Below are 24,875 nucleotides of genomic sequence, written 5' to 3'. Positions count from 1 at the left end.
CTCTTATGCACTAAAGGAGTAAAGAAAGCATGTTAACTGGCAGAGTACGCTTTTTCCTGGTATTTTAAATATATTGTATTCCCAATCTGGTAGCCCCTCCCCTCCACTACATAAAGGACAGGAGATAGGGGAGATAAAAGCTGGAAAAAGAGGCTCAAGTTGCTCTGTGCTTCCCCTTTTCACCCCGAAACTTCCAAGGAGGCAACGGCCATTTATGAACAGGAGGTTTTGCCTTGGATTTGCTGCTCTCTAGCTGCACATTTTCCCCATCCAAATTTTCAGAACTAAAAAATAAGCCCCCATGCAGAGTTTTGAGAATTCAGATGGGCAAAATGTGCATCTAGAGAGTGGCAAATCCAAGGCAAAACCTCCCGTGCATGAATGGCCAACGTTCCTTTCCAGGATGTACAAAAAGGTTCCAGGAGTGTGTGGGGGGCAGGGAGAATTGGGACCACAATTCAGTTCCCACTGAAATGAACGGGCACCGTGCCAGGGTCCTTTCAGCAGGACGCATGCCAACTTCTCAGAGGGATCGCGCACCAACAAGGGAACGGACAGGGCTGAGCATGCTCCAGCCCCATGCTCCTCGAGATGCTCAAATGCTTTTAAAGGCTGCGATCCTCAGCTGACTTCACCATGACATCCGATCCACTGAATGTGGCAGAGTGACCCGCTTGGGTGGAAACATATTTCGGATCAGGCTTGGAAACGCATATGGGCCACTTACGCATGGGAGGTTTTGTCTTGGGTTTGCCGCTCTCTAGATGCGTAGTTTCTCCCGTCTGAATTCTCGAAACTCTGCATGGGGGCTTATTGTTAAGTTTTGAGAATTTGGATGGGGGAAAAATGTGCATTTAGAGCAGGGGTTCTCAACAAGGGGGGGATTCCCGGGTTCCAGGAGGGGGGGGGAGAATTGGGACCACAATTCAGCAAATATGCATAATATTTGGAATGCACCTTTTGAGTTAGACTATCTTGGGAAGGTCCCTGCCCTGGATGGCCCAGGCTAGCCTGATCTCAGATCTCAGAAACTAAGCAGGGTCAGCCCTGGTTAGTATTTGGATGGGAGACCACCAAGGAAGTCCAGAGTCGCTGTGCAGAGGAAGGCACTGGCAAACCACCTCTGTTAGTCTCTTGCCATGAAAACCCCAAAAGGGGTCGCGATGAGTCGCCTGCGACTTGACTGAACTTTACACACACGCATCTTGGGAAAGGGGGGAATTATATTCGGAACAATGGATGAAAGGGGGGAATGGAGCAAACAAGGTTGAGAACCACTGCTCTAGAGAGCGGCAAGGCAAATCCAAGGCAACACCTCCCATGCAAAGCCGAATGTCCCATTTCCTTCTCCCCCACCCCACCCCTGAAGTCAGTGAAAACGAACGCCACCCTTTTGTTCTCCAGTAGTAGAAAAGGGGCAGGAGTCCAGTAGCACCTTAAAGACGAACAAAAATGTTTTCTGGCAGGGTGTGAGCTTTCGTGAGCCACAGCTCACTTCTTCAGACACAGCTAGAATGTGAATCCATCTGTCTTTAAGTAGAGGAGAGTGGATTCAGACAAGCATTAGTATGCAAATGTGAAACAGTATGTAAATGTGAATAGCAGGCGTGATGGGATAAGGTGTCATAGATAAGCTCACACCCTGCCAGAAAATATTCTTGTTCGTCTTTAAGGTGCTCCTGGACTCTTGCGCTTTTCTACTACTGCAGACAGACTAACACGGCGACCCACTTTTGTTCTCCAGTTTATTTATTGGGGGGGGGGAGCTTACCGGACGGGGTCCCTGAAACTTTTGTGCGCGCACCCCTCGGGGACTTCGGCTGACATCAACGTGGAAGCGGAGGCGAGTCTTGCCGCTCGCCTTCTCCCATAGTTTGGGTCGATCTCCCCCCGGGGAAAGCGCCCCGCCGCCCGCCGCCTCCGGCTGCGGTCCGGAGCGAAGGATGCTCCCGCCAGACTCCTCCCCATCCCTCCTCCCGCCGCTGTCCAGATGTGCGCGCTCTGGCCCCGCAAGCACGCCCCCCGCCGCTCCCCACTGGTCAGCGCCGGGCTCGCCTCGCCTCCGGTTGGGCCGCGGGAGCCGCCACTCTGGACCGGGAGCGCCCGAGGCGGGAGGCTTGACGGCCGCCCCCTGCTGGGGGAGAGGAGGACCGCAGAGGCGGCAGTGATGTGGCACGGAGGGGTGGGACCTTGGTGGAGGGGCTCGGCGCCGCTTGCCTGGAAGCCTCTGGCAGCTTAGGGGGAGGAAACGAGGGATTCCGCAGTGCTCTTCAATGAGCGCCTTCCCATCCAGAACTTTGACATGCTGAATGGGCAGCCGTGTTAGTCTGTTTGCAGTAGTCAAAAAGGGCAAGAGTCCAGTAGCACCTTAAAGACTAACAAAAATATTTTCTGGCAGGGTGTGAGCTTTCGGGAGCCACAGCTCACTTCTTCAGATACAGCTAGAATGTGACTCCATCGGTCTTTAAGTAGAGGAACAGTATGTCAATGTGAATAGCAGGCTTGATGGGATTAGGTGTGATATGCAGAAGAGTCTGTGATGTCCAGGGGAGAGATGGGTGTGGAGGAATCAGCATTGGTCGTGAGCCATGAATGCAAGGTCTTTATTCAGCCCAGGTCAATGCATTGACTTTAGTTTGAATATCAACTGTAATTCAGCAGTTTCTCTGTTTCTCACATTCTAGCTGTATCTGAAGAAGTGAGCTGTGGCTGTGAGCTGTGAGCTGTGGCTCACGAAAGCTCATACCCTACCAGAAAATATTTTTTGTTAGTCTTTAAGGTGCTACTGGACTCTTGCCCTTTTTGACATTCTGGACACCAAAAGCCTCCAGACTTTAAGAAACTTAGGCCATTTATGCATGGGAGGCTTGGCCTTGGATTTGCTGCTCTCTAGAGCAGTGGTTCCCAACCTTTTTTTGACCAGGGACCACTAGGACTTTTTTGTTCGGTGCAGGGACCCCAAGGTTCAAAATAAAAATTCCGGGAATTTGAAAATAAAGTTTAATCATAACTGTTAGTTAAACATTAAGCTTAGAATAATCTTTGAATATATATTTTTATAATAGAGAACTTTTAATTGAAAATATTAATTTATTATGGGTTTATACCTTTGTTTCGCGGACCTTAATTTAGTTCTCGCGGACCCCTGGGGGTCCATGGACCCCTGGTTGGGAACCAGTGCTCTAGATGCACATTTCCCCCATCCGAATTCTCAAAACTCTGCATGGGGGCTTATTGGCCATTTACGCATGGGAGGTTTTGCCTTGGATTTGCTGCTCTCTGGGTGCACATTTTCCCCATCCTAATTCTCAAAAAACTGCATGGGGGCTTATTGGCCATTTACGCATGGGAGGTTTTGCCTCGGATTTGCTGCTCTCTAGATAAACATTTCCCCCTCCTCCGAATTCTCAAAACTCTGCATGGGGGCTTATTGATGAGTTCTGAGAATTTGGACGGGGGTGGGGGAAATGTTTATCTAGAGAGCAGCAAATCCAAGGCAACACCTCCCACGCGTAATTGTTTCTTGACTGACTTTAAGAAACTTGGACTGACTTTAAGAAAACTTAGACCGGCGTCCCCTTCGACAGGAGACATTCCTGCTCCCATTCCTTAAAACAATTCTGATTTGGGGCCAGCTAATAAAAGGCGTTTATTATTTAGGCATTTTTGCAGAGACGAATCAGCCCCCTCCCTAAAGACAGCGCTGAACATAAACAGCAGACTTGACTCATTGCTCGGATCCAACGCCTGCAGTCAGTTTTTCGGACCTGAGCCGCTACCCCCACACGACTGACCCAAATTGTAAGATTCATCTGCAAGATCAGGGTCCGAACCTGGCACGCCCAAGGGCCTTCTGAATCAATCACCATCACAGACCCAAATCTCCACTGCCTGCTGCATACCTTGAAGAGCAAAGCATGCCAGTTATTTCAGGTCAGGACTCAGAGCCATGAAAGGATCTTTTCAGGCTGAGATGCTGCAGACTCCTAACAGGAACTAGCAGCTAGCTCCTTGCAAAAACTAAACGCCCTTTCCCATGCCATATGTAGCTTCACTTTATTTACACATTGGTATGTGGTGCTAGAGCAAAAAGCATAGTGACCGGAATGTGTGTTTTAAATTTTCCGACATATTTCCAACATTAAAATTCTTTCTGCGCTTTTTTAAAATCCTGCAATCATGAAATTCACACTACACCAACAGTGAAAGGAAGGTTCAAAGAAACTTCAGGGGTATCCCTGAAATAGGGTTGCCAGGTCCCTCTTCACCACCTGCGGGAGGTTTTTGGGATGGAGCCTGAGGTGGGCAGGGTTTGGGGAGGGGTTTCAATGCCATAGAGTCCAATTGCCAAAGCAACCGTTTTTTCCGGGTCAACTGATCTCTATCAGTTGGAGATCAGTTGTAATAGCGGGAGATTTCCAGCTAGTACCTGAAGGTTGGCAACTCTACCCTGAAACCACTCCAAGCTAAACCAGAAATATAAATACAATTTCAAGCCAATACTTCCAGAAGTCTAATATTGATTTCTGCCTAAACCTCTTCGAACTAGAGCCCACTCCTTCAAATGCTGTGGGCAGATCTTGCAATGCAGTCATTTTATGCTGGGATATGAGCAAACCCAAACAGCAGAGTCAAGAGGCCACAAAATGCAGGAAGTACAGAGTTAAAATGTAATTCTGTAAAATTCAAATTTAATCAATAAAAACACAGATACCATTCAATAGTTACGCTATAACGCCTGTAATGGAATGAGAGTCCCAGGTTTTGCTGAGGCAGCTACCATGTACACGCCGATTCACAAATTACACAGGTAGTGCTAGGGTTGCCAGCTCCTGTTGGGAAATACCTGGAGATTTGGGGGTGGAGCCTGAAGAGGGCAGGGTTTGGAGAGGGGAGGGTCTTCAATGCCATAGAGTCCAATTGCCAAAGCGGCCATTTTCTCCAAAGGAACTGATCTCTATCTGCTGGAGATCAGCTGTAATAGCAGGAGATCTCCAGCCACACCTGGAGTTTGGCAACCCTAGGTAATGCCTAGATCTCTCACCTGTTTTCAGTCAAATATAGGGTTGTCAGGTCCCCCCTGGCCATGGGCAGGGGATGGTGGGTAGGGCTGCCATCTCCAGGTTGGGGAACTCCTGGAGATTTGAGGGTGGAGTCTGGGGAGAACAGGGACCTCAGTGGGGTACAATGCCACAGAGTCCACTTCCCAAAGTATTCATTTTCTCCAAGGGAACTGATCTATGTAATCTGGAGATGAGCTGTAATTTTGGTGGATCCCCAGGTCTCACCTGGAGGCTAGCATCAGTAGTCAGATTTGAGTTGCAGGTTCCCCTGATTTGAATTGGGACCATGGGGCATTGGGCGAAGGGGCTTTACCCTCTCCCCTTCACTGTTGCCTGAGCTACAAACCACATGGTTTTTATCTAGCAAAGAAACAAATTCCTTTATCGACAGCATCTTGAAATGTAACTTTCCTGTTCATGTCCCTCGCTTCATTAGCTAAAGCAGTTGACCTCAACCATGCATGGCTTGGTAGACCTAGAACAGACCAGAACAGAAGAGAAACATTTATTGCGGCATTACACCAATAAAAATTTAGAACATAACAGTGTTACCGTGGGTACATTGATATTGTTTAAAAGCTGTGTCATGTTAATTTAAAAGGATATATATAGTAAAAATGTTTTATAGATTAGTCAAGAAATAAACATTTTGCCACCAATTCAGAAAAAATTTTAACTTCGTTTTTCATTGTTTCTTTGAACTTTATTTAACTAAACTTTGACGAAGTTTATAAATTGCTGCACAGAATTTGGCGACCTCACTAATTTGTTGGGGAATTTTATCCGAGAGGAGTTTCCTAATCTGAAGTTTTTCAGAATAGCCCGAAATTTTCTCAAACAAGGGCCGGGTCAACTTAGAGCGGGCAGCCTTGTAGAATGAGCATCTGAGAAATATGTGTTCCAGTGTTTCTATTTCCCCAGAATTGCATGGACAGAGACCCTCTGCTAATTCCAAGTATGTAATATTTTAAAATTATGCGCTTAACGACTTTTATAAGTGAGAGATGTAAGAAGTTATAGGGGCTCGCACTTGATACTCTTTTATATGTGTTATGCTATGTATGTACATCTGGTATGTTTTTATGCTGGCCTTGGACCGTATTAAACTCTTTTCAAAGCAGACAATACTGACCTTGATGGACCAATGGTCTAATTCAGAATAAGGCAGCTTCACATGTGTGTCTTACATTACATTGCAGAGCACAGCAGAAAACAATCAGAATGTGTATATTTATGGTATATTTTGAGAGGAATGCTTGACTACTTTAGATCTGTATCCAGACTGTATTGCTATAGTATAGCTAGTTAGTATGTCATTCTCATGTCAGCGTGGTGTAGTAGTTAAGAGCAGTGGACTCTAATCTGGAGAACCAGGTTTGATTTCCCACTGCTCCACACGAGCGGTGGACTCTAATCTGGTGAACCAGGTCGGTTTCCCCACTCCTGCACATGAAGCCTGCTGGGTGACCTTGGGCTAGTCACCATTCTCTCTGATGTCTCTCAGCCCCACCTACCTTACAAGATGTCTGTTGTGGGGAGAGGAAGGGAAGGCAATTGTAAGCAGGTTTGAGACTTCTTAAAGGTAGAGAAAATCAGGGTATAAAAACCAACTCTTCTTCCTTCTATCAATGAAACATATACAGAGCTGTCAGTATATTTAAATCAGGGGAAAGGGATTGGATTTATGATGCTATGTTGCTTTAATGCTGAAGACACTTCAATCCAAAAGCCAGTTTAGCATAAGACATTGTCTAACGACATCATTGCTGATCTAACAATTCTGCTGATGCAGGCGTCCTATGATCTTCATCACATACGCTACAAGAACTCGAATATTTCAGAAACTCTTAACAATGAAGATGGGCTGTAGAGAAAGGAGGCTTCAGACAAAACTGTTTTAAGAACCAGGTAATCTCATCTGTTTAGGTACATTCTGTATGTGGAAGCGGAATCAGAGTCCAAGATTCCACTGGCCCAATAAGGTCACTAAGCAAACTTTATTTTCCTCTAAGGCGTTTTCTCTAAAACAGAGAGGGAAAATGTACAGATTATATGCACTGTTACATTAGCTAAAACACTCAATCGAAAATACAAAACTGTACAATGTATTGTTAGAATACCACTGAAATTTTAAAATATCACAAATAAAATGGTTATTTGAAATAAGATGTAAAAATGGTTCTGACAGATGGGACCCAGAAGTGTCATGTACGTTCTGGGTTTGTTTATTTATTTTACCTTGTTTTCCCCGATGGAAAAACGGAGAAATTTTTGTAGAACATCAGAAAGATCTCCTATCAAATATTTTCTTCTTATTTTTTGTAATTCCTAGAGTTGTTTATTTATTTATTTTATTTAAGCTGCTAGGGAGGTCATCAAGGAATACCTTTGAGATAGGCTGGTCTCAGACATTTGTTACAAAATTGTGCTAAGAGGTGCTGAACCCTACCAACACCCCCATGCTGTACAGCAGTTATGGTTCAGTTGAATGCTGCACCAACAACAAAGGGGGAAAACGTAACCCTAAACAATATAATTAAGTACCCAAAAGGTCAAGAAAAAATAAATAAACATCCAAGGCCACAAGTTATACAATCTAAAGATTATGTCAGTACAAAATATGTATATATTTATTTCAGGATAAAATCTAATACCACATATAACACATATAAGGCTCTGCAAAAGCCTACCAAATTGACATGCTCATATAACACAATAAGACATAAAATCACACAATTAGACTCTGACCATACACATTTCAGCCATACAGCCTTGTTCAGTGCTCTAAGCAATCACCATTCCAGACTCAAAAATATACTTAAATATATATAAAAAATCTTTATGACTATATGTGCATTGTTTTTGCAAGATAACAATTAAAATATATAACTGCAAAACTTCTTCCTCTGTTTTAGGCTTCCATCCACAAGGGAAACTAATTCTCGTGTGTGTTTCCCTCTTAAATGAAGGGATGTACTATTGCAGTCATAAATACAGTTATCAACATCTCATAGTCATGAAGTAGTCATACAGTCTGGAGTGATAATCAAGAAATAAGAACATAAGAAAGGCCCTGCTGGATCAGACCCAGGCCCATCAAGTCCAGCAGTCTGTTCACACAGTGGCCAACCAGGTGCCTCTAGGAAGCCACAAACAAGACGACTGCAGCAGCACCATCCTGCCTGTGTTCCACCGCACCCAAAATAATAGGCATGCTCCTCTGATACTAGAGAGAATAGGTATGCAGCATGACTAGTATCCATTCTAACTAATAGCCATGAATACCCCTTTCCTCCATGAATATGTCCACTCCCCTCTTAAAGCCCTCCAAGCTGGCAGCCATTATCACGTCCTGGGGCAGGGAGTTCCACAATTTAACTATGCGTTGTGTGAAAAAATAACCTGCACTATTTAAATATAGATGTTAAGCACCTGGGGACATAGACTAACATTTTTTTTCTTTCTCCCCCCCCTCCTTTTCTCATTACTCTATACATTGATGGCGCTTTATCAATTTCAAATGGGGAGGAGAGAACCATGTATGCCAATCTGAGTTCTTTAGATGAAGGGCAAAATAAAAATGTATATATAGATAAATGGGTACAAATAGGTACACAGGAACAAATGGGGTTATTACAGATTACCACTCCATCATTACACGCTGTATGATCTAGGTAGGTTCTGTATGAGGACAATTCTCCCATTGTGCTCTCATTGCCATTGTGAATGCAATGGAGTCTCCAAGCAGGTTCTGTTTTTTCCTCCATTTCCCTTCATGCTTACATTTCCTCCCCTTGTTGGGGTGCTTTTTTTCTGGCTTTTAAAAAATGATAGTAGGTATTTCTGCTATGGTGGTAGTGGTGGAGAGTGTCATCAAGTCACAGCCAACTTATGGCAACCCCATAGGGTTTTCAAGGAAAGAAACTGTTTGGATGTGGTTTGCCATTGCCTGCTTCTGTGTAGCAACCCTGGACTTCCTTGGTGGTTTCTCATCCAAGTACTAGCCAGGGCTGACTCGGCATATCTACTACAGCCAACATAAAAGGGTAGTAGGTATATTTACTGTAACTATAATGATATACCTACTGCTGATTTTAAAAAGGCAAAAAGTCCATGAGTAGTAGGTGTGAAATGATGGGCACAACTGGAAATAAAAGATGAAATGGCATTGGATGCTGGTAGGGAGGCAGAGAAATCTGTACTTTCTCATCCACATTCTCCCTAGACCAAAGCAGATTTGGGGAACAAGGCAGGGAAGCTGAGGAAAACCTAGAAGGTGAGTGACTGCACAGAGATGTCAAAAAGGACTCTCTCCCCCCCCCCCCAGTTACCTGCTGCTATTTGGGGATGGAAAACACAGATCAAAACTGTGTGTGAGCAACCACAATATGTTATATTTCGATAGAGTTTGACTGACTTTAGCTGACTCCATTAAAAGCCTTACAGTCATACTGGATACAGCTTTATTATTGGAAATGCAAGTTAATAGAGCTGCAAAAAAAGGCTTTCTACCAACTCAGCCTAGCCCATAATATGGCCCCATACCTTGATCCAAGCCGCAGTAACATTGAGACTAGGCTACTGTAATGCACCATACATTGGTCTCCCCTCCAAATCAACTCAGAAACTCCAGCTGGTCCAGAATGCCATGGCTTGACTATTAGCAGGAGCTAGATGGAGCATGCATATTACTCCCATTCTGCAGATGCTCCTCTGGATGCTCATTTGTTGCTGAGCTCAGTTTAAGGTATTGGCTATCACATATAAAACCATTCATGGTCTTGGGCACCTCTTATTTACTCTCTCCCTATGCTCTGCCATGAAAATTCCACTAATGTCAGCAGGGGGTTGTGCATAGGGTTGCCAACCTCCAGGTACTAGTTGGAGATCTCCCGCTATTACAACTGATCTCCAGCTGACAGAGACCAGTTCACCTGGAGAAAATGGCCACTTTGGCAATTGGACTCCATGGCATTGAAGGCCCTCCCCTCACCAGACCCCGCCCTCCTCAGGCTCCGCCCCAAAAACTTCCCACCGGTGGTGAAGACGGACCGGGCAACCCTATTTGTACAGGTGCCAACCTGCAAATGGGCAAAATCACAACTTCTCATGCACATGCTTTCTCTGTTGTGGCTCCCAACTTATGGAATGGCCTGCCCAAGGAGGTCAGGAAAGCTCCCACTGTCCTGGGCTTCCGCAAACGATGCAAAACTGAAATAAATAAGAGGGCTTTTCTGCACAGGAAATGAGGCTGCACAGTGCAAAATAGTTTCACACTTACTTCAAACTTACTTGAGACTTGTGGTCTTTACCGCTGTATATAGTATTTTGTAAGTAGGATCCTATTATGAAATTTTTGAACCGTTTAAATGTGTCGTGTTAATACTTATGCCATGTTTCTGTTGCTTTCTGGTGGTTCCAGACATCTAATCTCCTAATGCATTAGTTATTAAATGTCCCATTTTATTGATTTTACTGACTCACTATGTGTAATCCGCCTTGACTCCATGTGAGAAAGGGGAGCTATAAGTAACAGAAACAAACAGTATCCATTTAATATCTGGTAAAGTCCTCCTTACCACTTTGCAGAAGGATAAAGCCACTCCAGGATAAGACAGCTCACATCAGCATAGCCGTTACCTGTATGGGCTCACAAATGGGTGTGTGTGTGTGTAGTTGTACACTCCCATTCACCCCACACACACACACACACACACAGTGCTTGAAATAAAGATTTGTTTTCAAAGTGATTCCAGCATGTTGACCAACTGTCTTAGTAACCATGTTACAATAAATTAGCGTTATAAATTACTGAATTGTGGAAGTAGCTTTCCTCGATTATTTTCTTCTGTTTAAATGGTTTGTTGCCAACAGTACTTGTTAGCCTGCTAGACACTGCGCATTTACTGCCATATATTCTGAAATAAATTCTTTGTTTCTCTGGTTGTTATTGTTGTCGTTTTTCATACTTTCAGAAGGAACCTGTTCCAACAATAATATGCACTTTCTGATCTTTGGTTTTCTTTCTTTTTTCTCTAAAAAACCACACTGCCTGTTCCACTTCGTTCTTAACAAGAACACCATGACCAAAGAGAATGCAAACAATGAAGACGTTCAGCAAATGGTGGTGGAGTAAAACCTAAAGAATCTGCATGACGGGCAAGTCCAAATGCCAGCACAGCCCATTCTTACCCGTGATGGAGAGACCTACTAAGCAGCAGATACAGAAACTAGAGTCTCAGGTAGAAAAGTTGTCTTTATTTCAAAGGGTTACCAAATACAGTCGGTTGGTTCTGAAGACAACATTTGACCAACTAAAAGATGCTGCCTTGGAAAGAGAAATATGTCTGTCCTCGTAAACCAATTGTTTAACTTGTACAAAAAAATTTATTGTCAGGGTATGGTATGTGTACCTTACACACATGTCAGTGAGAATGTGCCTGCTGTCATTCCAGTTACCTTTCCCTTGGCTTCAGGGAACCAGTCTGGCCCTTCATCCCCGGCCTTCCCTGGGCTGGCCTAATAAAGGATTTTCTGTGGGTGGGCTGACCCCAGCTTCCTCCTCTTCAGGGGTGGACCCCTGGGGAGTGAAAGGAATCTGGACCACTGGCCCTTCCCTTCTCCTACCCTACCCTCACCTGAGATTGTAAGAGGCTGCTAGGCCTGCCTACATAGTCCTCAGCTGCTTCTAGCCTCCTCCTCTGGCCGGGTTTGATGCTTGGGGTCCAATTCAAAGTAGGACCACAGTGTGCAGGGAGAGTAGACACAATCTTTCTCTTCCATGCTGTTCTTCTTACCCAGGGAATGACTATTTGGTCTGTTGGGGTAACTTACGTGTAGCCCATCAGTTCATGTGTACATATCATACTACACATAAGTTTCCGCAGTGGGGCAGATAACGTGCAGGGGGGAGGCTGAAGCTCCTCCCTGTGTTTTGTGGTCCCAATCTGATTTGTCTCCCGTGCACCTGAGGATCTAAATTTCGACAGGGAGCTCCCAGCACAAGTCTGTTAACAACCTGCTGCCAAAATGGATTATAAAGCCTGTTTGAAAGGGGACAACCTAGGGTTGCCTGCTCCAGGTTGGGAAATAACTGAAGATTTTTGGGGCAGAGCCTGAGGAGGGTGAGGTTTGGGGAGGGGAGGGACTTCAATGTCATAGAATCCAATTGCCAAAGTGGCCATTTTCTCCAGGTAGGGTTGCCAGGTCCCTCCTCTCCTCCGGCGGGAGGCTTTGTTCTGAAAGCGTGTGTATGTGCTTTCCGGTTTAGATCCAGAAGTGCCGCCTAGCAAGGGGCCTTTAATTCTTAGTTTGAGTGGTAAAGCAGCCCCTTACCACTCAAACTAAGATCAATAAGGCCCCTAGCGAGGCAGAACTTCCGGTTCTAAACCGGAAGTGACACGTGCATGCACGCGTGCCCGCCGACCCTCAGGTTCGCACTTTCTATGTATTCCCACCGATGTATTAAGAGTTTGAAAGCGTTATAAAAAATACTGTTCGCACTTTGTTTGGCCCCTTTAGCTGTGAAAACGTCTTCCAACCATTTATAAGCCGTGGTATCCAAAAACCCTTTTAAAGCGATGTTTTTTACAACATTTTCAAACTCTTAATACAACGCTGGGAATACAAAGTGCGGTAACCCCTAAACTTAAACAGTATATAACATTTGTGGTTAAAACTTTAATGAAATCTGGAAACTTTTCGAGTGATAGCCATTCATCAAGATGGAAACAGCTGAGATCCTGCATGGCATAGTGTCAGACTAGGCTCTGGGAGACCAGGTTCGAATTTCTACCCTGTCATGGAAGCTTGCTGGGTGACCCTGGGCCAGACAAGGGCCAGTCACGTGGTTTCAACCTAACTTACATGAATGCTATCTTGTGAATGCTGTGAATTCATTTATATACTGTAAAGTATGTAACTTGAAGCAGGAGAAGGCTGCATACATATGCACAGTTAAGAGTGCCTAATGCTTAGGCTTGGTTTGGAATGTGTGGAGATCAAGATGAAAGACATGGATCTGCCATATCTCAATGATGCATGTTGTCTTCTTTTACTTCATACTACTGATTTCCCCTTATGAAGAATTACATTTGTTGTGCTGGGGCATTTATGTGAATAAATCCATTGTCAGAAAAGTATTAATAGAGGCAGAATACTTTGATGTCAGTGGCTTAGCATTTTCCCCAAGATAATCATCCCACTACTAAACTTTTGGTCCCTTACCTAAGAATAAACCTTATATAACTTTGTTAACAGGCAAACCTTTGAATTAAAACTCAGTGCTTTGAGGATCTGATCCCATAAAGGATTATGGGGAACTAACTACACACTTTTCCGTGCATGATATATGACATGGATAAATAATTTGTCATTAGATTATTGTTTGAATTTGAAGCACCTCAAATATTTGCATTTGTATTTTGTTCTCAACTCTATTATCCATATAGCTCAAAATTAGCTACCTTTCCAATCAGCCTGATGCAAAGTTTTGAGTACCTTGAAAACAGGTTTGGAATCTTTTATGAAACTCTGACTGTGTTCCTTACTTAAATATTCCATTGAAATAAATTTCCAGGTAAAGGTGCTTCAGGTTGGGATATTACTAACTAAAATAACTTTGAAAATTTTAACTTTTGCTAAAATCCATTTAATTAAAATAATCCACCATGACAACTGGAATTGGATACAGCATATTTAATTTTGAAACTGATATTTATTAAACTTGAAATATATCATATAAGTGAGAAAATATAATACACAGCTACTAACAAAATGCTTTGCTAAGAAATTTATCACTTTATCACTCTTCAAAACAAAAAATAATATTTTAATCATCTTACAAAGTAAAATAATGTGTGTGTTGTTGTTTTTTTAAAAGATCTTTCAGAGAAAGGTAGTTGTGCCATGTTTCTACTTTAAAATAATTTTTAAAATGACAAATATGAGAATGAAAATAATGGAGAAGCACCGCTGGGACTTTCACACAATCTCATTATCGGTCTTCCTTCTGCTCTGTGACCGTTTGCCAACTCCTGTTAAGAATCTAATTGACTGAGCATTTATCACAGAACTTGAATGTATAACTAATATGATGGTCAAGGGTGAAGTAAAGATTGACTATTTGTTTTTAAGTAAAATAATGTTTTAAAAAGCAACTGTACAATAAACCTCCTCAAGCAAAAAAAAGAAGACGACTTTCTTCCCTTTATGGGAATCAGTACTCTGGTTTCATTGTGAGGTGAGGGCCGTGGTCATCTAGAATGATGGGAAACATCTTTAGTTTATAATAACACGCTGAAAAGGTGAGAACAGAAATTAGTGAATGATCATTGAGGCCCAAACTACATGTGACCCTGATGGTCTCATGATCCCACTGATGTGTAAATTGGGGATGCCTGAACAGGATGCCTGAAGAGGATGGCTGCAGGAGTAGGGTTGCCAGCTACGGTTTGGGAAATACCTGGAGATTTTGGGGGTGGAGTCTGAGGAAGGTGGGGTTTGGGGAGGGACTTCAGTGTCCAAAGTGGCCATTTTCTCCAGGTGAACTGATCTCTGTCTGCTGGAGAGCAATTGTAATAGCAGGAGATCTCCAGCTAGTACCTGGAGGTTGGCAACCCTATGCAGGAGGTACTGCATGCTGTCCTATGCTTAAAGATATAGATTTCATGTAATTTAGGCCTGAGAACCTCCAATTCTGGAAATGTGTTAGTAGGAGTAAAAGGGGTAAGGCAGTGAAAGAGATAAATAACAGTAGAAGGGTGTACTAGTTCTGAGGGAGAGAAAATGAGGTACCAGAAAAAGAACAAGGAAGCAGAGATGAGAATAAAATAATGCAGCCATAACAGGTGCCATGACAGAATAAGAGATGGGGGGGTAGATCCTGTCTCTATCCTACCCCTCCAATGAGCAAACTTTATTCATATATTTAAATATTTATACCCCACCTTTCCTTTTAGCTCAAGTCTGAAGATTTCCTGCAATCTAAGGAGCCTTCCTCCAACTTAAGTGACTCTTCTATTAGACGAGCTGCTTAAATTGGAGGAAGCTTCCTTAGGGTGGAGGAAGGCCAGCTGAAAGATAGCTACATTCACATTTAGATGGAATCGGTAAATTTGTGTTTACTCTTTCGTAGTTCTTTAATATAGAGCAGAATTTCATTAGATTTGGGGTAGTGTTGAAAATATACAGACAACCAGGTCAACTGTGTGACAGAGGCAGGAAAAAAGATCTAAGGATTTCCAGGTTCTACTATTTTGTTATCTGTGAGACAATGCAAGGACCACTCAGAATTCTGCAGCAATTGGCTCCACGGTTGGGGCTTTTTTCTCCTCCATAAGCCTTCTACTGAGCTCTGCTGAGCTTCCAGTTTAAACCCAAGCTATTTTCATATGGTTTGCAAAACTGTATATTCTTCTTTATAAATGAGCACATATATCTATCATATTCAGAAGTTATATGTGATTGATTGCTCATTTTTGGTGCAATGGTGAAGAGTGGCGGATTCTAATCTGGAGAACTGGGTTCGATTCCCCACTCCTTCACATGAAGCCTGCTGGGTGACCTTGAGCCAGTCACGGTTCTCTCAGAACTCTCTCAGCCCGCAACGAGACAGGCAATGGCAAACCACCTCCGAACATCTCTTGCCTTGAAAACCCTATGAGGTCACCATAGGTCAGCTATGCCTGAAGGCAAAACCACACACACAATGTCCCATATTGATGATAAAAACATTAACATGCCAATCTGAACAGTTTTAAAGGAGTAATGCAAATTATTTTTATTTTAGTGGCTACGACCTGTTCTACTCTAATTAATATTTGTTATTTTATAGAATAAAAGCTAAATGTCAAATCTTATTTTATAGTCTGTTTGAATACAAATGTAAATCCATCACTGATGTAAAACAGCTCTCCTTATGCCTGTATGTGGTGGCAATTATTAACTACGTTTTCCAGCCGGGAGCTCCACGCTGATTTCTCCTACCACTTGCTCATACTTGGGTTCCTTCTTTTCTCCCATTTTCTTATGAGACCTGCTCTTGTGACTCCGCAGTCTCTCTCTTTCTCGTCTCTGTTTCATCCCTTCAGGCTCCTGAAATAAATATTAAGAAGAAAATTAAAATTGAATCCCAGCACCACCCATAATAACAAGTGCTCTGACTAAAAGTGCATTATCAAATAAGTGAAAATGCATTACCAAATAAGTGGAAAAAATCACCCAAGCAGCTAAGAAGCCGTTGCAATGAAGCTGCTAAGGCTTATTTAGATCAACGAATTATATCATATTGCTATCCATATGGAAGTGATTTATAGTGTAAACGGCAGTTTGACCGAGCATTTTTCACACTCTGCCCACTTCTTCACTTGAAGCCAGCATTATTTAAGAGATGTTAACTAAACCCAAAACTATTAAATTTAATCGGATTAGGGTATACAGTTCAATCCGATCAGTGTGTGGGACGTGAGATTCTTCTGCCGCTTAAAATAGCTGTCACCTACCAAAGAAACTGAGCGCTTGTTTTTGAAATGCAGCTGCCTGTCAAAAGATTCTGAAAACTCCAGGATGGAATTTGAGCGACTGTTTGGTCCGCTTGCCCCCTGAGAAGAACTGCCATTTGAGGACTTCTTGCACGCCTTTGCATGGCAGTGCCATTTTGTATCTTTCGAATCTTGGTCTTCTCGCATTTCTTTGCAATCTCTCAGATGGCTTGGTGATGGGATCCTGGTAGAAGCAGGAAATCTTGTCATGTGGATAGAAGAAAGTTTAGCCTGCAAAAAGAATATATTCAATAAACCTACAAATAACCTTAATCTGTGCAGAAATCACAAAATGTAACCCGTTCCTACCCGTGGCATAGTCAGGCACAGGCATGCATAAAACTGCATATCACCATGCCTCAACAACATCTAGATCTCTGGTTGGTGCTACATACTAGCAGGCAAAATCTTTTCATAAGGACCACTGTGTTACTTTAGTATGGAAACATACCCTTAACTATATCACACTTAACCCTCTCAGCAGAAAGTGGGGCTTTTAGTTCAGGAACTATATTAGAATAAAAACTGGTACCATAAGACTCTTGTTTATTCTTAATGTTTATAATTTATAACTCCATTTGTTATATGAAAGGAATATTATATTGATAAGATGAAGAGTTCATAGAAAAAGAATAATCAATATTTTAATACTTATTTCAAAGCTACCATTCAGCAATTCCCTTTTAAAATTTGTTTTAGTTTTCCTCAGTGTGGGCTGCCTTGGAGTGTGCAGTTAAATTCTCATACTGTAAAGACGATGGAGTGTCATGGTGGGATGAGGAAAGCGAATGAAAGAGGCGTAGGAAAGCCATGGGGACAAAAACAGAGGAGTGGAACAGACAAAGATGGATCAAATTGAAAGTCGGGATAAAAGAATCAAGATACAGCAAGAAAGTGTAGTTATTGGCACAGAACAACAATATACTAAAGGATTGTTCTGAAGCATTGAGCATGATCATGGTACTGCGTCATATTTCAGCCTCCTTCTCTTCTTTCTCCTTTAGGCTGCTTCTCCATGTATGCATAATGCACATTCTGATTATATGATATAGTTATTTTGGTAACTAGCGCATCCTGAAATGTATAGTTCCTTTAAAGCATTTTAGACAATGATTTGGTCTTTTTTCAAGCCTGTTACTGGCAAAGAATGTAGTGCTAATGCCACTAGAACGACATCTCCCGGATGGCGGCTCGGCTTGCATTCTTGGATTCATTATATTCAGACAATCTGCTTTGACCAGTCAGGATCCTTAGATCAGGAAACCTGTTCCACGGCGCTCCTTCTTATCTTCATAGTTAAACCACTTCTTCCAAACTACAACCTCACCAGTGAAGTGAAATATTTAAACATGAAAATCTACAAATAAGTCAGGCAATGAAAGACCATGCCTAAAAGAGCATGACTGCCATGTTTGTGAAATCAATAGCCTGTCAGCAGCACATAAAAAGCATGTGCTCTCTGCTGATCGACAACACAGTCTGCCATATCACATTGCTGCTTTGACGTACTAACAGGACAAAACGTTTCTAATAACTTTACTCTCCCCCTATCCGCCGCTCACTGAGGTCCCTGTCACCCCCAGACTCCATCCCCAAATCTCCAGGAGTTTCCCAGCCTGGATATGGCAACACTACTCCCCCAACCCCTGCTGGTGGCCAGGCGGGACCTGACAACCCTGTCCCTGACCCTGTGGCAACCATTTCCTCTCCTACAACCAGGGGGCTTTTATGTTTCTAAAAACAGCACTAGAATATCATTCAATTGACACTGTTGTACTAATAGGGGGGGTTACCGCACTTTGCATTCCCAGCGATGTATTAAGAGTATGAAAATGTTATAAAAAACATCGCTTTAAAAGTGTTTTTGGATACAATGGCTTATAGATGGTTGGAAGACGTCTTCACAGCTAAAGGGGCCAAACAAAGTGCGAACAGCATTTTTTATAACGTTTTCAAACTCTTAATACATTACTGGGAATACATAGAAAGTGCGAACAGTATTTTTTATAACACTTTCAAACTCTTAATACATCGCTGGGAATACAAGTGTGGTAACCCCCAGGTATAGCAGTTTCTTTGAATTCCCAGATTTATTTTTTTAAGTAAATCTCTATACCCTTCTTCCCTTGTGAAGATATAAGGAAAAGGGTGTATTTCTACAGGGAAGGGGATGGAGGCTTTTTTTAAAACAAAAAAATGAAAGAGAAACTGCTATACCAATTGGTACTATGGTATATTGAGAGAATGATATTCTAGTGCCTTTTTTAAAAAATTGGTAGCTCACGAATCTTAAGATTGCAACATGTATTTCAGAAACCTGGAAACTGCAAACATTGCTGCAGCCAATATCGGTCAGCCATACATTACATTGTTTGTACAAATGGACAGGGTTGCTGACCTCCAGGTGGGGCCTGGAGAACCTCTAGAATTACAACTGATCTCCAGGCTAGAGATCAGTTCTCCTGGAGAAAACGACTGCTTTGTAGGGTGGACTCTATGGCCTTATACCCTCCTAAGGCCCCTGCCCTTCCCAGGTTCCACCCCCAAATCTACAGGAATTTCCCAACCTTGAGTTGGCAACTCTATAAAATGGAACATTTCTGTGACCGAGACTTGTCAAGGTGTACTTCTTCCAAGATACTCCCTCCTTGAGTGCTATGAATCAATTAATTACATCTTCAGCACAAGCCATAGTTTGCATTTACACCTGAATAGGCAAACTTTGGGTTGCATTTTGCCCTCCAAACCAGGATTGTAACGGAGGGAATTTCTGGTCTTGGTTAGAGGGAAGCACACAACAGTTTGTCAGTTTGGATATGGGGCAAACAAAGCAGAAGTAAATAACTGAATTTGGGTATGTGAAATAAAAGAGGAGTACTGTAGGTTCTATTGTATTTTTGAAATTATAATTGTATTTTAAAGATGACTCTGTACTTATTCAACCACACAGCTTATAGCCAACATAAGTTTTAATCAGAAGTGAACATGTGAGGGCTGCAATTCTGTGCTTATCTGTGAGCAAGTCCCATTGAACTCAGTGGGACTTCTCAGGAAACATGTTGAGCTCTATCTCGTATATCTACAAAGCCTGATTACGTGATATTTCTGAATCTGATACTGGCCTTGGGCCTGTACATAGCCTTCTTATCCTTCTCCTTACTCTCCTTCCCCTGGTAGAAAACCATGCGTGACCTTGCTCAATGCAGAATGTATCTGGGAGCTGTCTTGGACTGAAAGATGGTAGTAGTGGGTGGAGAGGTGCAAGCTGGTCCCACAATGGAATAATTTCATAACTCTCAGTAATTTATATCTCACCACACTAACACATGTACATAAATCAACCCTTAGGGAAGTGGCTAGGCAAATCAGACAGTTCAGGGGATCCTAGACAAAAGGGTTAACAAAACGTTGCTTCCAGCTAGAGTCAGACATTATCCATTTTTCTAATTAATGTCAGTAACCAGCTTATGCTTTCATTAATGATTTGCAATCTATTAATAAATAGAACTTAAATAAATAAAAATATGCTAGCTAACTGTTCACTACAGCTTACATAGTCGTCTTCTTCTTCTGCACAGTTAAGCTCTTAATCTTTCTGACATCAAAATCTGGATTCACATATGCAAATAAAGCATGTCCATCAGTTTTTGCTGTGAAAATATCTCTTAATGACTATTCAAGATCCTATGAAATAATTCAGAACTGAGCCATTCTAATTGTGTTTGAGCTCCAAGATATCTTAATGGAGACTTCATTAGCTGTGATTCTGGACAGCAGCTATTGATTATTGATCCTAAAAGATACTGAGTACTCACACTTTGCTATGTACTTGATTTTTTTTTAAATCAGCCTTAGTGTGGTATCTGTCACCATAGGATACAATATATATTTTTAAACAATTAATTCCTCTTCTCCCCATTTTTCCCCCACATTCCTCTACTCTGAGACTTACCGGAAGGGAGGCTCTCCTTTCCACCAGGGATCTTGTCTGCCATTTCCTGCCAGATCTACTCGTGTTGTCAGTTTCATCTGGCACATTGTGTCCCCAGAAACTGCTCATCCATTTTGCAAAGGAGACGTCATCGTCCTCTTCATAGTCCATGTACAGGCGGGAAATATATATATGAAACAGTATTGCTTAACCAAATTACAATACAATGTTCTGCCAAGGTGATGAAGTAGTGCTGTAGTTTCAAAACTGCCCTTTCTAACAAGAAAACAGTACTGCTTACCTAACAGCAACCTGGCAAAGATATCACTCTAGTGCTGCTTTTAGTCCTGTCTATATATGTACAAGCCAAACCCTGTTAATCTATTTTAGAATGGGTACTTGTTCCTAACCTTTCCATTATAGAATTTCGCAATGTCATACACCCTGCAGGGTGGCGAGGGAAATGTGTTGCCTGGTTCATATTCCTCGGTGCTGAGTGCACCAACTGTCAATAACAATGGATAGTTGCCCACAACAACATGCCTGGAAGGCTCAGGTGACCATTTGGATCTGGCTTGCAATTTAGGGAGGCAAAATTGATATATTGACCATAGCCAGGACCGAGCACAGCATAGATCTTCATTGACTTTAGGCAATAAATAACTTGTGCTCCTGTTCTCCCTTCTAATATTTGGATTATATATTTGTGCGCAAAGAGATTCTCCTCGGAAAATTCTAATGTTGACACTACCTAGCGTTGCAGTTGCCTGCAACAACTAAGCCCCAGTTCCAGTTTACCATGGTACCTTTTCATTTTGTAACTATTTATATGTTTCAGTGTACATCATCTAATCTTTGTAAATGACAATGACATGTCACAGACCCATCCCTAGATTCAAGAACAAGTCTGAACCACATATGATCCACGTGTGTTTGAAAAGGGTTATACTAATTCATGGAAAATGAGGATGCTTTCACATACAGAGGATTCTACATTGCTTTCATCACCATGGCAAATACAGAGGCAATATGCATTGGCAATGGAGCTTCTTCACATGAATCTTCTGAGCATTTCCCTGCCTTTAAAAAAAAAAAAAACTGGTGCATATGTTCATTGCTTAAAATATATTTCTTGTTTTACTATTTTTATTCTTTAATAAAACCAATTTTAATTATACAACTGCCTGCTCATTTGAGAGTTTTCACCCAGGACTATCCTGGTATACATAGGTTATTGATCCCAGTTACCCCCTCTCACTCTCTGTCACTCACTAATTTCCCCAAACTAAAGTGGAGACTGTCTACTTAGGGTAACAGTCACTCTCAGCCATGACCCTGACTAGTATTTGTATGGGAGACCTGCAAGCAGTACCATGGTTGTGACTCAGAGGCAGGCAATGACAAACCACTCCAAATGTCTCTTGCCTTGAAAATCCTATGGGGTTGTTGTAAATCGCCTGTGACTTGATGGCAAAAAAATAAAAATAAATTCCTTCTCACAATTTTAGATGTTTCTCCCCAAGTTGGCAGGGAAAACTTCCTGCTTTCCATCTGGCTCCAATCTGCAGATTTACGTATCTGCAGAGATTTACGTATCTGCAGATTGGTGTACATTTGACTATTGATAAGGAGCAATAGATAGTTATAGTGCTATAGTAATTACTGATTTTTTTATTTTTAAAAAGCTCTCAAGACTTCTGGTGGTGTGACAGGGAATATCCGCTGAGAAAATGGTGCCCTCAAGCAGCTGACAGTGGGACAATAGAGCTGATGTGTGTGTGTGTGTGTGTGTGTGTGTGTGTGGTCTTTGCAGGACAAGAATATGCACACCGTCCCTTCCAGACAGCATACTACTGCTCCTGGACCTTTCCAAAAACCTCAGAGCAGAGTAGGTTTGAGAGATAGCATACTGATAATGGGGAAAGTCTGGAAACAGGACAATGGTAGTATGATGTCACGTGGAAGCTCCCATTCAGAAGCCAAGGCAGAGAAAACCCTCAGTAAAGAAACAGCCTAGCTCAATCAATGTCTGTTTTCTCTGTCAGATATTCTTTCTACTGTCTGTTTTGTTTTTAGCTGTGAACACTGTCAAAAATTCCAAGGGAGATGAGTGGGAGGAAAACGCAGGAACTAACAAAGAGAAAATGAATGCTTACTTCTCTTCTTATCCTCAGGAGGACTTCACTGATGAGTATGCAGTGGCCAATTTCTCTCTCCCACCATTAAGACCAGGGAAGCCTTCATCAACGGCCAGTGTGCATCTCCCACCTGTGAAAATATCAGCCAGACAAGCACCAGCACCTTCATCAACTATGACAGCTGTTCCCTCCCATTCAATTAGAAATCCAGGCAAACATGCATCATATTCTTTCCCAGGCACAGCTCCTTTTTATCTCCCACCACTGAACGTTTCGGTCAAGAAACTAGGAGGGAAAAGCAATCCTCTCCCTCCACTGAACACTGCAGTCAAACAAGCAGAAGCAACACAGGAAACCTTTTATTTGCAGGTGAGTGGGTCAAAGATACCTTTTGCTTACGTTGGTGTACCAGGCAAGCTAGAGTCCCAGTTGGATGGTTTTCATATATGTCAGTTTCAGAGAACAAAATCTAGATGGATTGCTGCTGCATGAGAGCAATGGGCAGATTTGACAGAGAAGCTACTTAAATGGAGTCAGACCATTGGTTTATCAAGGTCAGTATTGTTTATTGTGACAAAAAAGCAGCTTTCTAGGGTTTCAGGTAGAGGTCTGCTCCATCAATTCCTACATGGACCTTTATACTAGACTGTTACGCCAAGCACAGAGGAGGTCACCTTTTATTTGGGGAAATTAGCTGGAGACTAAATAGAGTTTTGCAAGAGGCTGGCGTGGGGATCTTTCTAAACCAATTCTGCCCCTAGGTGAGCGAGCCAAATGGAGAGCAACCCAATAATGAGGAGGCTTTTATGAATGTTAAGGGTTTTATTAAAAGTAATCAAATAGGGTAAACACACACACACACAAACAAACAATTCCCAACACACAGAGCTAGGAAAGTAAAGGTTTTGAGATTCCCAAGCAGTTCATAGTCACCTTTCCTGCAGAACGAGGTTCCAGAATAGCAGCTGCACGAGGGAAGGGGGAAAGGACTACACGCCAGGTGTAAGACTCACATCTTGTGTTCTGGATCCAAAATGAGAAGCCACTGACATGTGCCAGGGCTCTCTGTTTTATAGTCAAATTCTGCCTCTGGGTCAGACTGACTAACAGGGCATGTGAGCAGTGGGGCACAAAGGTAAGATTGCTTCAAAGTTGGAGAAAGATTGAGTGGTGAAAAGGTGGGAGCTAAGGTGATCGGAATATGGGGATTATTGATGACTGTCAATCACTCAGTGATTGTGTTATTGACAGCTGGCAGGAACTGGGAGCAGAGAGGGGAAGGAGAAGATGGGATTAGCCTGCCCTGAGAAGGAATGTAAGGTGTGGTAGGGGGAAACGCTATTGTTCAGAGTCTGAAGTAGTTAGGCAGATCTTGATAGGCTGGCCATCTTCTTGGTTATGCAAAGGTGTCCAAGAAGGCAGCTGTTCCAGAGGCGATTCACTGGCAGGGAGGCTCAGCAGCAGATTTTGGAGTTCTCTGTTCTGCTCTGCATTCACCTCCAAGAGTCCAGGCCACGTCCCTTTCACCGGGCCCAGGTGCTGTGTGCCATTTGCAGGTCCCTGCTGGCTCTGTACAGCGACGTCCAGTGGGGTGTCTGGGGTGCTTCTGTGCCTTGGAGCGTGATGCTGTGTCTTGCTGTGCCTCCCCTGCTATTCAGCAATAGTCCCAATATACAGACATGAGAGTCCAAGGGTGTCCATATTACAGGGGGTATAAAAGGGTATCGTTACAAGACATGCTGGGGATTGAATGCGTTGATGTTTCGCATGCAAAGAAGATGCTTTACACCTGCACCAGGGTTCCTCTGTGGCCATTATGATGGGTACAATCCCCTGTACTTGGACACTCTGATCCTAGACACATTTACTTCGACTAGGCCTAGACAATTGGCTAAAGAGACTCCACAGCTATGGTTTCTTCCTCTCCTTCTGCTGCCTTCCCTGTCGCTGTGCAACATATTCAGAATCCAACTGATTACAGCAAGTCAAGGAGAGGCAGAGGGGTCCAAAGGACCATATGAGAGTCCCCTGCATCACTGGGGAAATTTAAACTGGCAGCTCTACCTGCCAAGCCAAACACAGCCCCTTCAGCCATGTACTAGCTCATTGCCTTAAGAAAAGGGTTTGCAACTGTTGTCTGTCTGTGAGTGCAAAAAAAGTGGGGGCAAGGGAGTGCCTTGGCACACCACAAGATGTATAGACA

At 42.8% G+C, this 24,875-nt stretch overlaps 2 protein-coding genes across 2 annotated transcripts in view; both read right to left on the bottom strand.

Moving 5' to 3' along the window:
* NIT2 (nitrilase family member 2) overlaps positions 1 to 24,875 on the bottom strand; it is a 160,072-nt gene that overhangs the window by 96,718 nt on the left and 38,479 nt on the right. The gene's annotated exons all lie outside the window — the stretch shown is intronic.
* On the bottom strand, positions 16,005 to 20,808 carry LNP1 (leukemia NUP98 fusion partner 1). Its single transcript, XM_056858637.1, has 3 exons — positions 20,556 to 20,808; positions 16,565 to 16,834; positions 16,005 to 16,157 (listed from the first exon to the last, which is right to left on the bottom strand). Exons 1-3 carry the CDS (start codon positions 20,703 to 20,705, stop codon positions 16,005 to 16,007), a joined length of 573 nt encoding a protein of 190 aa, XP_056714615.1. The 5' UTR covers positions 20,706 to 20,808.

The sequence above is a fragment of the Euleptes europaea genome, chromosome 12 (genome assembly GCF_029931775.1).
Source record: "Euleptes europaea isolate rEulEur1 chromosome 12, rEulEur1.hap1, whole genome shotgun sequence".
Taxonomy (NCBI): Eukaryota; Metazoa; Chordata; class Lepidosauria; order Squamata; family Sphaerodactylidae; genus Euleptes; species Euleptes europaea.
The sequence above is the reverse complement of the archived record's forward strand: the minus strand, read 5'-3'. Positions and strand labels throughout refer to the sequence as shown.

What these genes read in the sequence shown, in the direction of transcription:
- LNP1 (XM_056858637.1), bottom strand. Translation starts at nt 20,705, where the DNA reads ATGGACTATGAAGAGGACGATGACGTCTCCTTTGCAAAATGGATGAGC. An exon ending in AAAGGAGAGCCTCCCTTCCG is followed by an intron (nt 16,835 to 20,555) that starts GTAAGTCTCAGA and finishes TTCTTTTTGCAG; the next exon opens with GCTAAACTTTCTTCTATCCA. An exon ending in ACAAGCGCTCAGTTTCTTTG is followed by an intron (nt 16,158 to 16,564) that starts GTAGGTGACAGC and finishes TATTTATTTCAG; the next exon opens with GAGCCTGAAGGGATGAAACA.